Source organism: Hypomesus nipponensis, chromosome 23 (assembly GCF_054491055.1).
Source record: "Hypomesus nipponensis isolate SF chromosome 23, ASM5449105v1, whole genome shotgun sequence".
Classification (NCBI taxonomy): domain Eukaryota; kingdom Metazoa; phylum Chordata; class Actinopteri; order Osmeriformes; family Osmeridae; genus Hypomesus; species Hypomesus nipponensis.
This window is the reverse complement of record NC_140383.1, coordinates 1,239,481-1,255,000: the sequence shown is the minus strand read 5'-3', so window position 1 is coordinate 1,255,000 and position 15,520 is coordinate 1,239,481. Positions and strand designations below refer to the sequence as shown.

Genomic DNA, 15,520 nt, shown 5'->3' with positions numbered 1-15,520 from the left:
GGATGAGAGGGCTGTGTGGAGGGGGTGTTTCAGGGTGAGAGGGCTGTGTGGAGGTGGTGTTTCAGGATGAGAGGGCTGTGTGGAGGGGGTGTTTCAGGGTGAGAGGGCTGTGTGGAGGTGGTGTTTCAGGATGAGAGGGCTGTGTGGAGGGGGTGTTTCAGGGTGAGAGGGCTGTGTGGAGGTGGTGTTTCAGGGTGAGAGGGCTGTGTGGAGGTGGTGTTTCAGGGTGAGAGGGCTGTGTGGAGGTGGTGTTTCAGGGTGAGAGGGCTGTGTGGAGGTGGTGTTTCAGGATGAGAGGGCTGTGTGGAGGTGGTGTTTCAGGGTGAGAGGGCTGTGTGGAGGTGGTGTTTCAGGGTGAGAGGGCTGTGTGGAGGTGGTGTTTCAGGGTGAGAGGGCTGTGTGGAGGTGGTGTTTCAGGGTGAAAGGGCTGTGTGGAGGTGGTGTTTCAGGGTGAGAGGGCTGTGTGGAGGTGGTGTTTCAGGATGAGAGGGCTGTGTGGAGGTGGTGTTTCAGGATGAGAGGGCTGTGTGGAGGGGGTGTTTCAGGGTGAGAGGGCTGTGTGGAGGTGGTGTTTCAGGATGAGAGGGCTGTGTGGAGGGGGTGTTTCAGGGTGAGAGGGCTGTGTGGAGGTGGTGTTTCAGGGTGAGAGAGCTGTGTGGAGGTGGTGTTTCAGGGTGAGAGGGCTGTGTGGAGGTGGTGTTTCAGGATGAGAGGGCTGTGTGGAGGGGGTGTTTCAGGGTGAGAGGGCTGTGTGGAGGTGGTGTTTCAGGGTGAGAGAGCTGTGTGGAGGTGGTGTTTCAGGGTGAGAGGGCTGTGTGGAGGTGGTGTTTCAGGATGAGAGGGCTGTGTGGAGGTGGTGTTTCAGGGTGAGAGGGCTGTGTGGAGGTGGTGTTTCAGGGTGAGAGGGCTGTTGTTCCGCCTGCTGCTGGTCACATGTCTGCCCTGGCTGTAGGACGGGATTACAAAGCTGCTGAGAGATTCTCTTACAATGTGTGTGTGTGTGTGTGTGTGTGTGTGTGTGTGTGCACCTGTAGGTATTACATTTACATTTATGCATTTAGCAGACGCTTTCATCCAAAGCGACTTCCAGGAGAGAGCTTTACAAAAGAGCATAGGTCGCTGATCATAACAACCAGGTAGTCCCAAACACTGCAAGCAGCCAAAACATAAAGCATACATTGTGAAAAACCAAATAAGTGCCAAAGGGAAGAAACATAAGAGCATGGAGTTAAACAAGTTACAATTAAACAACAAGAAACCCAAAAAGTGCAAGAGTGTACCTGTAGAAGAACAATCAACGGGAAAATATTTCACAGCGAGTACAAAAGTTTAAATCCGTTATAACAAACCAACAAGAGCAACGAGTCTCTCAATAAGAGTTATTGTAAACCTGTGTGTGTGTGTGTGTGTGTGTGTGTGTGTGCCTGTTTGCATGTTATGTGCATGAGCCATTCACTCATAATGTGGTTACTTGACACTGAGAAGTTTATTATTTCATAAACATGATGGCTTTCTTTAGTGTGTCTGGCCTCACTACTTCAGTCTAGCACTGAGACTAAGTTACAGTAACTATTTCTGTTTCTGTCTCAGCTTAAATATTAAACGGATAGAATTTCAACGTATTCATACTTTTTAAAGACTGTTTCATGTGTCGGCAGTTTATTGAACATCTAATGTTCTGGGGCGCAAGTGGCTTACTGGGAAGAGCAAGCTGAGTGTAGCCTCTGGCCGTGCTGCAGTGACCCGGAGGCCCCTCCAGCCCAGCCCTTTTACTGCTTCCCTCTGTTCCTCCCCTGCCTTTCCTGTCTACCGCAAACTGGCACTATCAAAAGTAAAACATAAATAAATAGGAAACTGCTGGGAAAAACAAATGCAGAATTATTAAATCATGTTCTTCCACAAATAGTTAGAGAAAGGAACCGCTGTTGTTTGGTGGATCCTGAGCAGTCTGGGAGCAGGAGCAGTCTGGGAGCAGTCTGGGAGCAGTCTGGGAGCAGTCTGAGAGCAGTCTGAGAGCAGTCTGAGAGCAGGAGCAGTCTGGGAGCAGGAGCAGTCTGAGAGCAGGAGCAGTCTGGGAGCAGTCTGGGAGCAGTCTGAGAGCAGTCTGAGAGCAGGAGCAGTCTGGGAGCAGGAGCAGTCTGGGAGCAGGAGCAGTCTGAGAGCAGGAGCAGTCTGGGAGCAGGAGCAGTCTGGGAGCAGTCTGGGAGCAGTCTGAGAGCAGTCTGAGAGCAGGAGCAGTCTGGGAGCAGGAGCAGTCTGGGAGCAGGAGCAGTCTGGGAGCAGGAGCAGGAGCAGTCTGAGAGCATGAGCAGTCTGAGAGCAGGAGCAGTCTGGGAGCAGTCTGAGAGCAGGAGCAGTCTGGGAGCAGGAGCAATCTGAGAGCAGGAGCAGTTGTAGGGGAAAGCCAGACGGAGAGAAAACTCACTTTTTCCAAGAGAGGCTCTTTTAAAAGAAAAGCTGAACGATGGAGAGATCCCAGGGCTCCGCCCGGCCGACGCCAGCGTCTTGAAACCCCATCTGAGCTGCGAGTCCTGAACCAGTGAGAGGATAAGAGGGCATGGTGTCCTGAGTCCTCAGTCACAGGGTTCTGGATTCATCACAACACAACACCTCAAAATAACCCAGAGTGCTGATGTGTGCAACGTGTTTACTGTTGTGTTTATGGACAAACGAGGGTGGGATGTGGGTTTTATATGGTTGTTTAAAGGTTGAGGAATGGTTCAATGTTGCTTTCTGTGGTATTGGCTCTAGAGACACATACCAATTCAGATTGTTTTGGAGGAAAGACTAGGCCTAACCCTCCACCCCTCAACACCAGACTGCTTCCTGACTAGTCCTTCCATGTTTCTCCAGCCAGAACCCAGGCTGTGCAAACCTCTCCCAAACGCTTTGTTTTACTTTAAGTTGACCATTCATTCCCCCCCCCCCCCCCCCCCCCCCCCCCCACCAGCAGGCACACTACCAGCTGACAGAGCTGAGAAACAGAAAGCAAAGGAAGGAGTCAGATGTAAGGAAAAGGACCAAATGATGTGGTCACGGCAACCATTTGAGACAGGAAGTTGGCTGTAGGGCTGGAGGGGGTCAGGCTCGGGTCGTACCTCACACAGCAGCAGAGCGACAAGTCCAGCCTGTGTCTTGGGAACTCCTGGGCACAGAGCACATCTTCAGAGCTCACAGACAATCTGCAGAATGCCTTCTACAAAACAACGGATGCTGCTCTGAACGTGCACAGAAAGTAGCCAGTGTCTTTCAGGTGATGGGGATCAGTTTGAGGAAAGGCATCAGACATTTTTGAGTTAGTGTTTTTTTTCCACAGTGCATGCCATAGCTCAGTCTCATTTCCTGTCAAGGAGCCTGGTAAAATTGGTTTGGTTTTAAATGCAGCTGTTTTGGCATTGGCCACACACTGAGAAATGACAATCTCACACCCACCTCTTTTTCTCTCTACTTTCTAGCTGTCCTTCTCTGTGTGTTACAGCTCCACTATCTGCTCTGGCATTATCAGCCTGCTTCGCCAAACTGGAAAATCATTCACCCAAACAAATATCCACAAGCGTCCGTTGCCGAAACTGAATGATAAATCACTCAAACCCGACTAATGACATGTTTCTCTCTCTCTGTCTCTCTGTCTCTCTCTCTCCCCTTTCTCTCGCTAGACGTTATCCACACCCAGGGCCCTCTGGACGGAAGTCTGTATGCCAAAGTCCGTAAGAAGGAGTCCATTGACGGGGGGGTAATATCCAACGGCCTCCCTCCCGCGGCCCCAGAAGGCCCCCAGCCCCTGGTCGACCAGGCCCTGTCTGTCAGCAGCGACTCTGGGAACTCCACCGCCTCCATCAAGACCGACCGCACCGATGAGCCCTCCGCCGGCCCGGCCTCTCTGATTCAGCCTCCTCCTCCGTCCTCGGCCCCAGCCCCGGCCCCGGCCCCGGCCTCGCCCATCAGCCCCCAGGAGAAGCAGCAGCTGGAGCAGCTACTGAGCGGTCTGGAGGCGCCCGCACTGCGGCAGGGCTTCCTGTCACCTCCTACAGGGGCAGGAGGGGGAGGGGGGATGATGCACCTGGTCCCAGCGCAGGTCCACGTAAACGGGAGCAGCGGGATGGACCGTGAAACGGACATCCTGGATGACGACCTCCCCTCCGGCAGCCTGGGCACGCCCTCATCCCTGGAGGGCCGAGCGACGCCCGCCGACCTGTATGACCACCCTGAGACCCACATCAACGGGCTGGAGGGCGTAGCCTACCTGGAGAGCAGCCTCCCTGACCCGGCCTCCAAGCCTGCTGTCGCCCCGCAGCAGAGTCTTCCCCCGGGGCCGGGGCCCGCGGGCAGCCTGGGCCCAGGCGCTGGGTATGCGCTGGGCCACAACGGGAGCCTGTATCGCTCGCAGTCCTTCGGCGGGGAGCAGCAGCAGATGCCCAGAGCTCCGGCTCGTACCAGCAGCAGCCGTGATGCCGTGCAGCGAGGGATGAACGTGTGGCAGCACTACGGCGTCCCCGCAGAGCCGCTCACCGACATCACCTTCAGCCCCCCGCCCGGCTCCTCCATGCTCAGCTACCACAGTCTGCCCCACTTTCCCCCCCCCGCCGCCTCCCAGCAGGACATCCAGCAGTCCCTGGAAGCACTCAACCTGCTCATGCAGGACCTGGAGCCTGGCCGCCCGCCATCTCGCTCGGCCCCCAGCGCCTCCCCAGGAGAGGGCCTGGTGGTCACCACCCAGCCCTCCCTCTCCCAGGCTCGCCCCTCCTACCCCGCCCACGCACACAGCCCCGCCCACACATACAGCCCCGCCCACAGCCCCACCCACGCCCACAGCCCCGCCCACAGCCCCGCCCACAGCCCCGCCCACGCACACAGCCCCGCCCACAGCCCCGCACAGCGATCCTCGCCCGTCCAGCCGTCCGTCTCCCCGGCGCAGCCTGGCACGCCGGAGCCCACCCCCGTCCAGGGCCCTCCGGCCCCCTGCCAGCACAGCCTCCCAGCAGAGCCTGTCCACCAGGGGGCCCCGACCAGCCCCAGCCCCACCCAGCCCTGCCCTGCCTCAGGGGGGCAGCTGCAGCTGAAGCCCATCAACAGCTACCCTCCAAGCAGCAGCTACCCTCCAAGCAGCAGCTACCCTCCAAGCAGCAGCTACCCCCCAGCAGAGTTGGAGGAGCCCTGCAGCAGCCCCAGGGCTGCCTCCCCCCCGCCCCGGGAGCCAGGCCAGGAGGAAGGCTTCAGCGTGGAGGGCCTGGTGGCCCAGCGCGTGGCAGGTACCACTGCTTTCCACACTCTATTCTCTCACCTTTAGATACATTTGTACATGTACATTTTCTCACACGAAGAAACAAAAGGAGACTATGCAAAACTCTGAGGAGCTCCACAGCATATTGAATCATTTCCAGAATCTGCATGGTTTACTTGACAATCTGAACAAGGGTCTCTCGTGGGTAGGCTAAGGACTGTATCAGTCTTAATACAAATGAAACACAGGAGCACCTAGCGACCCCCAGATATCCTTCACTATGCCAGCTAGACTTCCCTGGCTCCCTGTATCCCTTTGAGCTGTTGCTCTGGCACTGACACCAGCCCTGGCAGCTCACAATCAAGCCTGTGTACGCAGTCCTCCGCCCCAGGCTCCCTGCTCTGTGAGGGGCTGGATCTACAGCACACCCTGGCCTTCCAAACACTGCTGCTTGCAAGGACACACCTCCAGTATTGGTACATCTGGTCCAGGGCTTAGGGAACAGAGTTTCAGTCCTGCGGGGCATGTGTTTGACGTAACACAATTTTATTGAGGAAAATGACTGTCCAGAGCCCGTTTGAGGTATGTTAGAAGCCGTGCATGTTTATGAACCCCAGAAAACACAGTCCCATGCTGTAGGAACACGTTTCAACAATGTGTCGAGTCCACCAGTGTCCTTTCATACATAACTGTAAACTCAGACTCCACACCCCCTGTTTTCCCCTGGTCCTGTAATCCAGGTGTCTGTCTAGCTGTAAATAGGGCTCAACAGTGAGACAGGACAGATAAGACCTGCTCTGTAAGCAGTGAGCTTGAGCCAGCCTGTGACAAGCTCTTAAGAAAACACGTCTCTGCTCTCGTCTCCTGGCAGCGCTTCTTCAGCTGCGAAGCCGTCACTCATCAGACACATGCTCAGACATATGCTCACAGGAAGTGCTGTCCCCAGTACAGGAAGTTAGCCGTCCTAACCAAACACACAAGGGGTCCTGCAGAGCAGCCAGGAGGAGAACAAGTCTGTTGTATAAACAGCGTAGAGCAGTGACATGGACATCCATAGGGTGTGGAAGCTTGTTTAATGTGGAGGCCCTGGCTTCCAGTCATGGCCCCATGGTGGAGGAAGCCCTGTGACACACAGGAACTGGAGATATGACACACACTCATTTTATTACTTACAACTTTGCTTGCTGACTACGTGTCATACAAACACTGTTTGACTAAACACAATTCAGTGGGTTGTAACAGTCTTATCATATTGTAAAACAGATACCCTGTTTACTGTATGTACACAGTCAGTCTGTCTTCAGCACTTAGGGATGGTTATGTTCACAGTACAGGTGTTTGCAGTATGATACGGTAGGGAATCACTTGCCATGCTTCTGTTTCTTCACTTTAACCCTTTTCTTTGTTGAAAACCCTCTTCATCATCTTCATCCTCCTCCCCGTCCTGACTCCATCATGCACCTGTCCAGACTACTCTGCCAGAGTCCAGGGCATGGCCTCACCTCAGTCTGAGCCTCACCTCTCCTCCTTATCTGGTTTGTTTCTCCTCCCTCCTCTCCTCCTCTCCCCCTCCTCTCCCCTCCCTCCCTCCTCTCCTCCTGTCCCCTCCCTCCTCTCCTCCTCTCCTCCTTTCCCCTCCCTCCTTTCCTCTGCTTACTCCGACTGAACCTACCCCCTCTCCTCTGGTCGCAGTGCTTGCATGTTGCCTGCATTCCTTCATTGCAACAGAACCTCTTTTTATCTCACTGTCTCTTGCTTGCTGTGTATCTCTGTCTCTCTCTCTCTCTGTGTGAGTCTGTGTGTTGTTGAACTATCATATTCAGCTAACATCTAACTCCTTGTCCTGTGGCCCCCCTTGTCCTGTGGCCCCCCTGGTCCTGTGGCCCCCCTGGTCCTCTGGCACCCCTTGTCCTGTGGCCCCCCTGGTCCTGTGAGCGAGGGACCGTCAGGGTCTGGCTTTGTCTGGCCACAGCTGACCTGCTCTGACAAGGGAAAGCAGCAAACAGGAGTCAGCGACTGAGTCATGATGAAGTTTCACAAGAGCGCGACAAGGGAAGCACAAAGGCAGCTCTGTCTTCAGCCTGAAGACTGCATGTCACAAGATCTGCTCTGCCAAATCTCAGGGAACAACACCAAGGCTAGGATACACTAGCCTCTTTCAAGGCTGCACTCTTCCTCTCTGTTTTAACATTTAGAAGGCAGACAAAGGACACCAGATCCAGGGGAAAGGCCGCCTCTGTTGGAAACATTGTAAAGGCGTCATATCTCCACTGGGAGGCAGAGGCCAGCATGCAGACTGTTTTGTTCATGCAGGAGCAGAGAGAATGTTCCAGAGAGCAAGGCTCTGCCTCCCTGGACAGAGAGCTTGTCCTGGCAGGTTTGGAAGCAGTGACTTGGACTCCCTGTGTCTCACCTGGCTATGTGTGTCATTTGGCCACAGGAAGTGAACTACAGTTGACTCTCAGACCTGTTTTTTCAAACATATTTGGATATATAAGGAAACTAAAGATCATATATTCACAGAGGTTTGGAAATCTCACCCCAGATGATCCCTTTTCTCCGTGCACATCCGTCACCTTTGGAAGGCCAGACGTAAACACACACACACACACAGGAGACTCAGCCAGCACGACCACGCCCCTGGAAACAGGAAACCAGCATGTTTATTTCCTTGGCTCCGCGCTCTCCTATACAATATCAGCCTTTTTAAGCGCTTGAGCAACGTGAGGGAGGAAAAACAAAACAATCCAAAACGACGTCAGTCCTGGGAAGCTCTCTCCCCATCTGGGACACATTACCCGTCGTCAGGGCAACGGGGCCGGTGTTTGACAGCGCTGCGCTGTGGAGCAGTGCATGCTGGGTACATCTGTTTTGCGTGTTTCCAGGCTCAGTGGGGGAAACAGGCTACATGCTGCTCACACGCCAGCCTCGAGACAACGCCCCTTCCACGCAAATCAAACCCAGAGCCCGCACATGTGATGCGTTTGAAGCCACGCCATTGGACGGAGGTCAGGAATGTCAACAGGCAGCATATGAATGACACATGTGCAGGTCTGACTGTCATGGATCGCACTTAATAGGATCTAGTCATGTGGATATGCACTATTCAGCAAAAACAAGTTCCAAACGTTTTATCTCTTTATTAGATCAATTTAATGGCTGATATTCAGGAGAAGATGACTCGCCCTTGATCCTCAATGCTGTCCCTTAAAGTTTTATTAGTTAGTTAAGTGATGCAAATGACCAGCACGTCATTATGCTGTTCTTTGTATGGCCGTCCTCCTCCTTTATTTCAAAATGAACTGTTGTTTGTGTCTGAGGTGCACAGCTGCAGGATCATGCTATTGCTAAGTCACCCCTGTGGAAACACGGCTCGCTGCTTCCCCCCAGGCCTAGGAGAGGTTGAGTGAAGGCCCATAAATATTTGTCACGGTTTCCATAACAGCCTTGCGCTCACATTAGGGTGTGTCTGCATGCTTTTCCATCTTTAGGATGTTCTGCCAGAACTGACTAAGAAGATCCATGAATCAGTTTCAGGGTCAAGTTGGTTGACAATCTCCGTTCTTGCTATCAAGTAGACCCCAGCATGGTGTTGGGCCACTTCTGTCTACTTATTTTGGTCCAGAACTCGATCTTCATTGGGAAAACATGTGACGTGTTCTTTGCCAAGCAAAGGATTCAATATAAACAATTCCATGTGAGTTTGTAGGCCCCTTTAGGTAATTCATACTATAACCTTCATCCCCAGACATGTCCCACTCAAGGTTCCCTCCAAAACAATTGCTTCTTGTGCTTTTTTTGTTACTATTTGTACTGGCAATGTTCTTTATCTTTGTCCAGAGCAAATGCCAAGAATAGCATTTCCCAGTCAGAGCAGCACGTTTGTGTTGGTTAGCTAACCCCAGTACCAGACCCCACCAGGCTGCCACACACTGATCTAACACTCTTACTCTGGCAGCTCTCCCTCTTCATCCTAACCGGCCAACACTGGAAAGAGCTTATCAGCTTCTTTGAGGTCCATCCAAAAACATTAGCTGCTGCAGAATGTTACTGAGATAACTGGGATATAATCGACACTGATGTAGCAGCTAGTTCATAATAAACTACGAGCCTTGTTCCCCAAGCAAAAACTCTAGAGGTTGTTACAAACACTGGCCTGATTGTTGTGAGAAGTTTGGATTGTTCATTTTGCATATTTAAAAGGTCAGTTTTGGAGTCTCTATTAGCTTACTGGGGGACACGTAGGCCCTGAGTAGAGAAAGCTACCAGAAACATTCTGCTCACGCAGTCAGTGACCACTAACACAACTATGTTTATTAACCAGGAATGTGGTATTAATGAGTGCCAAACGCTGTGTGCTCTGCTAGAACGCCATGTGTTAAGTGTTCATCAGCGCATGACACGTGCATCTGTGGCCTTGGTCCTCTGTCTAGAGGCTTTTATAAAGTGTCATTAGAGGTTATGAATGAGAACAGCAGTCGTACAGACAGCACAGGAAGCGGAGGCCTGAGGTCAGAGGTTGCAGGTTCCAGGGTGCTGAATGAGCCCTCCCTCGTCCCCCCAGGTGTCCAGTCCCGAGGGATGGTCCTAGACGGGGCCCCGCTCCCCCGCCGCCCCCCCAGCGAGGGGAACCCTGACGGCCCCGACTCCCAGGACGGCCCGCTGCGATCCCCAGTGCGCTGCGTTTCCCCAGAGTTCGTCAACGCCATCGCGCTGAACCCTGGAGGGCGACCCAAGGAGGTACACTGCTGCTCTGCATGGGCTCCCAGTGCAGGGAGAGCACAGCACAGGCTTCACTACACACGGCACTTTCAGAAAACTGCACAATCTGTCACCCCCACTTATTATTATTGTGGAAAGTATATTTAACTGCCCAACCCACCTACACTCCTGAATTGTATTGATTGTTGTTCCTATGAAGAGAGTGTGTGTGTTTGTGTCTTCCAGAGACACATGCACAGCTACAGAGAAGCCTTCGAGGAGCTGGAGGGGGCTCCAGTCAGCCCCACGCCCTTCGCTGGTGGTGAGGTGTTCCCCCAAACCCCTGCATTCCCCGTCTCGCCTCAAACCCCTTACTTCAACCTGTGTAAGTTCCCCTCCCGCAGACAGAGGGCGCTGGGGGGCTCAAGGCAAGACAGGGAACAAGGAATCAAGGGCTTTCTGTTGTGTAGAAACAGATTAAGCTGTTAAAAATGATCTGTGGTTTGTGGGAATTCACAAACTTAGAACTTCTCCTCTATGTTTGCAGCTGAGAATATTTTATATTTCCAAACAAGATATAACACGTTGTTCTGTGTTTTACATCTGTTAGGGTTAGTTTATGTTAGGTTTGGGCTAGGGTGCTTTTTGTGACGAGACTGATGTTTACGCTTTGACTTGATGATTTGATAAGTGTACTAGAAGATATTAACTCAACAATACAATTTCTCCACCTTATCTTTTCGCAAGATGACAATCTTGGCAAATACTGTCATTGTTGTAAACAAGTGTAATTTATCATAGGTAACTCTTAAGAGCTGGGACATTCTTTAGTACAATGAACTTATAATTAAATACAGTAGGTAAAAGCTATAACTTGTGCACCTGAACTGCCGACAAATCATCAACGTTATTAAAATATGAGAGCGAAAGGACTGTCTCTCCTGACCTCCACCCGTAAATACACAGTTAGTAAAATAAATACACAGCTAATAAACTAAATATACAGCTACTAAACTAAATATATAGCTACTAAACTAAATATACAGCTAGTTAACTAAATATACTGCTAGTAAACTAAATATACAGCTAGTAAACTAAATATACAGCTAGTTAACTAAATATACAGCTAGTAAACTAAATATACAGCTAGTTAACTAAATATACAGCTAGTAAACTAAATATACTGCTAGTAAACTACATTTCCAACATACTGATACAATTCCCCATTCAGATACATGCAGTGTAGGCAGAGGTGAATGAATCTTGGTCTACATGGCCTGGAATTGTTTTAGCATATCAAAATGGCTGAGTCATCATGTTCTGTAGAGACAGAATTCCGCACTGGTTCTGCTCACCTGCACCACCATACACGGCGCACCATGAGAATCCCAGATTCAATCCCAGTTCTCTTATCCAGAGAGACTTACAGTAAGTACAGGGACATTCTCCCGAGGCAAGTGTGTCACCATAGGCAGTATGAACAGCTAATGATGGATCAGTAACTGTTGGATCAGTAACAGTAAGCTGTTTAGGTCCTCATCCGCCACAGTATGCTGAGGATCAGTGTTCCAAGTCGTCAAATGTCCCCAACATGTCCCCAACATGTCCCCAACATGTCCCCATTTCCACCCGCTCCGTCTGAAACGTTCAGGGTCTGTAGTTCACCAGACAAACAGTGGATTGTTACTTTGGTAAGTTGAGGATGCACGTCCCTAGACCCACAGCAGCTGGTTCACCTCTGAGTGCCCCTACCTCTAGTTCCCTCTGCCTATCACAGCCCTGCCCTGCTTTACCCAGCATGCAGCAGGAGAGCAGCACCTGTTTAGACCTTGTTAGCAAACACATAGACTGGAGATACACACATCATATAGCCACCATTTCTGACATGTTTACCTTGACTCAGTCACATGCTGGTAGGCTGCACACAAGCATGAAGACAGAAACGTGTTGATATTCCTTGTCTCGATGGGTGTTGCTCTCCACATGACTCTTGATGTATGCTTAGCAGTGGTTCCTCTCACACTCCCAGCCCCCCCCTAGTGGTTTGGTTGGTGAATTGTGCTCTGTTCATTCAGGAGGCAGTTGAGGTCAAAGCTTATGGTCAGTTAAGACATGAAGTTTAGAAGCTAATCATGTCATGGAGCCAAAGTCAGGACTTGCTCAAACTGTAGTGTTTGTAGTTCTGCAACAGTGATAGTCTGATTGTGGCTGTATGCTGTGAATCATGTCAATGTTGCCACAGTCCTGACATCCGTCCGTCCCCCTCCAGAGCATGTCTCTCACTGACCTGACCCTTGACCGCAGCTGTGCTGTAATGGTGTGTTTGTGTGGATGACATGCACTGCATGAGGCCCGCTACCTGTCTGTCAACTACCTGTCTGTCAGCCTGAGGGTCATGTGATCGACCTCGCTGTCTTGATGGAACACACCTGTGTAGAATGACATACATTCTTGAGAGATTCTGAAGTATTTGACATATTGGAGTTATCAGAAGAAAAAAAATCCCTCAAAAATGTTAACACATACAAATCCTAAATAAAAATAAAATGCAGAAGACACATGTTTGAACATGCATACAGTAGATAACCACGCTCAGGGGTTAGCTGGCCAGAACATCAGTGAGACAGTCCTCGAGGCCACAGTGAGACAGTCCTAGAGGCCACAGTGAGACAGTCCTAGAGGCCACAGTGAGACAGTCCTAGAGGCCACAGTGAGACAGTCCTCGAGGCCACAGTGAGACAGGCCTAGAGGCCACAGTGAGACAGTCCTCGAGGCCACAGTGAGACAGTCCTAGAGGCCACAGTGAGACAGTCCTAGAGGCCACAGTGAGACAGTCCTCGAGGCCACAGTGAGACAGTCCTAGAGGCCACAGTGAGACAGTCCTAGAGGCCACAGTGAGACAGTCCTAGAGGCCACAGTGAGACAGTCCTAGAGACCACAGTGAGACAGTCCTAGAGGCCACAGTGAGACAGTCCTAGAGTCCACAGTGAGACAGTCCTAGAGGCCACAGTGAGACAGTCCTAGAGGCCACAGTGAGACAGTCCCAGAGGCCTGAGTTGTGCCTGTTCCCCCACAGGTCGCTCTCCTCCAGGCCTGGCCAGGACGCCGCTGTCTGCCCTGGGCCTCAAGCCCCACAACCCTGCTGACATCCTGCTGCAACAGACCGGATCAGGTGAGACTCCCTGCAACCCTCTGTTCCTTCTCCTCCTCTAGAACCTCCTAGTGTTCCCTCTCCTCTCCTCCTCTAGAACCTCCTAGTGTTCCCTCTCCTCCACTAGAACCTCGTGTTTTCTCTCCTCCACCCAGCTTGGTTCTACTGGACATCTTTCTAACACAACCTTCTCTTTACATTTGATAGTAAAGCATGTTGTATGGTCAACTGTGTTGGAAATCTGATATGAACGGGTGCTGCTGTAAAAACACAGGTGAGGTCAATGTGTGACCAGGTCGACCCACATTCACTTACCTGAGTCGAGTGATCTGTCGAGTGATCCAAGTAGTTTGAACATGAAACGATCCGGTTTATATTAAGTCCTACCTGTGACCTTGAGTTTTGTAGAACACGTCATGGCCTGAATACCACTTGACATCTCCAATCAGGAGTCTCTGGACAGAACATAGAGTACGTTGTCAACATGAAGAGGATTCATCTTGCATGCTTCAGGATCTTCCTGTTGTATGTTCTGTCTAGATGTTCTGGATAATATGATCCTGTACAGGTATTTGCAGGGTGCACCTCAAGTGTAGGGTTAGGATCAGATTTGTTTTGGGTCTTTGGTATTAAAGCAAACAGCACGAGAATCAGTTTGTACAACTTAAAAGTATTATTTGCAAGTTTTGCACATCGCACATCTTACTTGAAGCCAGAAACACAGATGTGGTAGGATTGCCAAATAGCCCTTCAGTCTATAGAGGCTACTGACTTAGCAGCTAACATTTGTCTCTTTCAGCTAAATATATCTCACTCTGGCAGCAGATCCAAACCACATCTTTATTTTGGTTGTACTAGCTTATACCCCTCCTCTCAGAAACAGTGAACTCATGACTACTTGTAAATTGAGCAGTGTTTTCATCTCATGTGGTTAAAAACTGGATTGGTTTTAGCAACGCTGGAATCCATCTGAAAGTCTGATGTATGGCCCACCTTCACAGGGTCGCATGTTGATGTTGTCTTGAAAGCAGCAGCTTGTTCAGAGTGGCAGGTTGTCACAGTCCACGGCTGCTTCTGAGCCCCTGAAACAGGAGGTCATGAAGGACCTTGTTGAGCCTGTGCTCTGTTTGATCATGTCCTGTGTCCACACTTTGTAGACTGGATGGATGGAGGCATTAGGGTGGTATTTCTGGGTGAGGAGCTAAGCTTTAGGAGGGAAGGTTGACTCTGCAAACATGGACCAGGGCTTCCAGGGGCAAGACAGGACACACACTGTGCAACACACACTGTGCAACACACACTGTGCTACACACTGTGCATCACACACTGTGCAACACACACACAGTACAGCCACATACAGTTAGTGTGTATTCTGATACTACACATCAATGTTTATCCAGGCGTATTTCCCCACATACACACCTCTTCTCCCTTCCCCTCCGTCACCCTTCGTTCTGAACTCTCTGTTTCTCATTGCTTTACGATTCCCTCTCTCTCTGTGCCTCAGATGATGACAGTGTTGAAGCTGGAGAAGGTAAGACCAGCGGGAGCTGCAGAACATCCTGCATCTCCACCTCCCTGTCAACTCCAGTCATTCACAACATTTATTTGTACCTCTCCGAAGCCTACACATCACCTTCTCCACTGTCACCCCTCACACCTTCAAGTGACAACACTCGACACTGCACTTCCCTCTTACTCGTCAACATCATTTCCACAGTATTTATTTATCTGTCTCACATTGCGGTGAAGATACAGTTCCAGGTGATCCTCCTAAAAGCACGAGGGCTGGCTGGGCTATCCGGGCTGGCCGGAGGTCGTGAGGCGTAACAGACCCTCCTCGTGTTAGTCTGTCCTGTAAACATCACGGACAACTGGAGAGAAGCCGTAAAACACATGTCCTGTGTTAAGAGCAGGCCTGTCTCGCTGTGGGGAGCAGGAGGGAGGGAGGGAGGCTGTCAGCTTTATGAGCTGCAGGCGATGTGTCCAGGGGTGCAGGCTCTGGGGATGCTCAGTAATTAGAGAAGAACCTCAGAGCTCTGGTGGGGGGGGGGGGGGTGGTTCCTTGACGGTGTCTCTGCCGTGCGTTTAAACTCCTGGCTGTGAGAGTTGGGTGTTTTGCGAACACAAAGACAAAGAGCTATGTTGGGGAGAGCTGAGGTAACCTTGCAGCTGGTGGTATTTAATTGAGTTCATAAATTATCAACAACCTCTATTATTTCATTCTTTAGAAGGTTTTTGTGTCAAATAAAAACACCTCAGAGTGCTCATGTTCATCTGTTTCATCCATCAGTGCTTTTAAATGTTGCATGTTTTCAGTCTAGTAACCTGTAGGTTTCACACAGACTTAGGCTTTCTGACAGCAGGAGTACATGTCGATCTAAACACAGACCAGACATGTGCAGACCCTTGGGAACATACTACAAGACTGGAAACCAGTCTTCATG

At 50.9% G+C, this 15,520-nt stretch overlaps 1 protein-coding gene across 1 annotated transcript in view; it reads left to right on the top strand.

Moving 5' to 3' along the window:
* The window catches only part of tns1b (tensin 1b), a 57,526-nt gene that overhangs the window by 29,311 nt on the left and 12,695 nt on the right, over positions 1 to 15,520 (top strand). The window contains exons 14-17 of the mRNA XM_084689882.1: positions 3,657 to 5,249; positions 9,786 to 9,961; positions 10,169 to 10,307; positions 12,999 to 13,094. Of these exons, the coding sequence (XP_084546008.1) occupies positions 3,657 to 5,249; positions 9,786 to 9,961; positions 10,169 to 10,307; positions 12,999 to 13,094 (2,004 nt within the window). The remainder of the gene's footprint in view (positions 1 to 3,656; positions 5,250 to 9,785; positions 9,962 to 10,168; positions 10,308 to 12,998; positions 13,095 to 15,520) is intronic.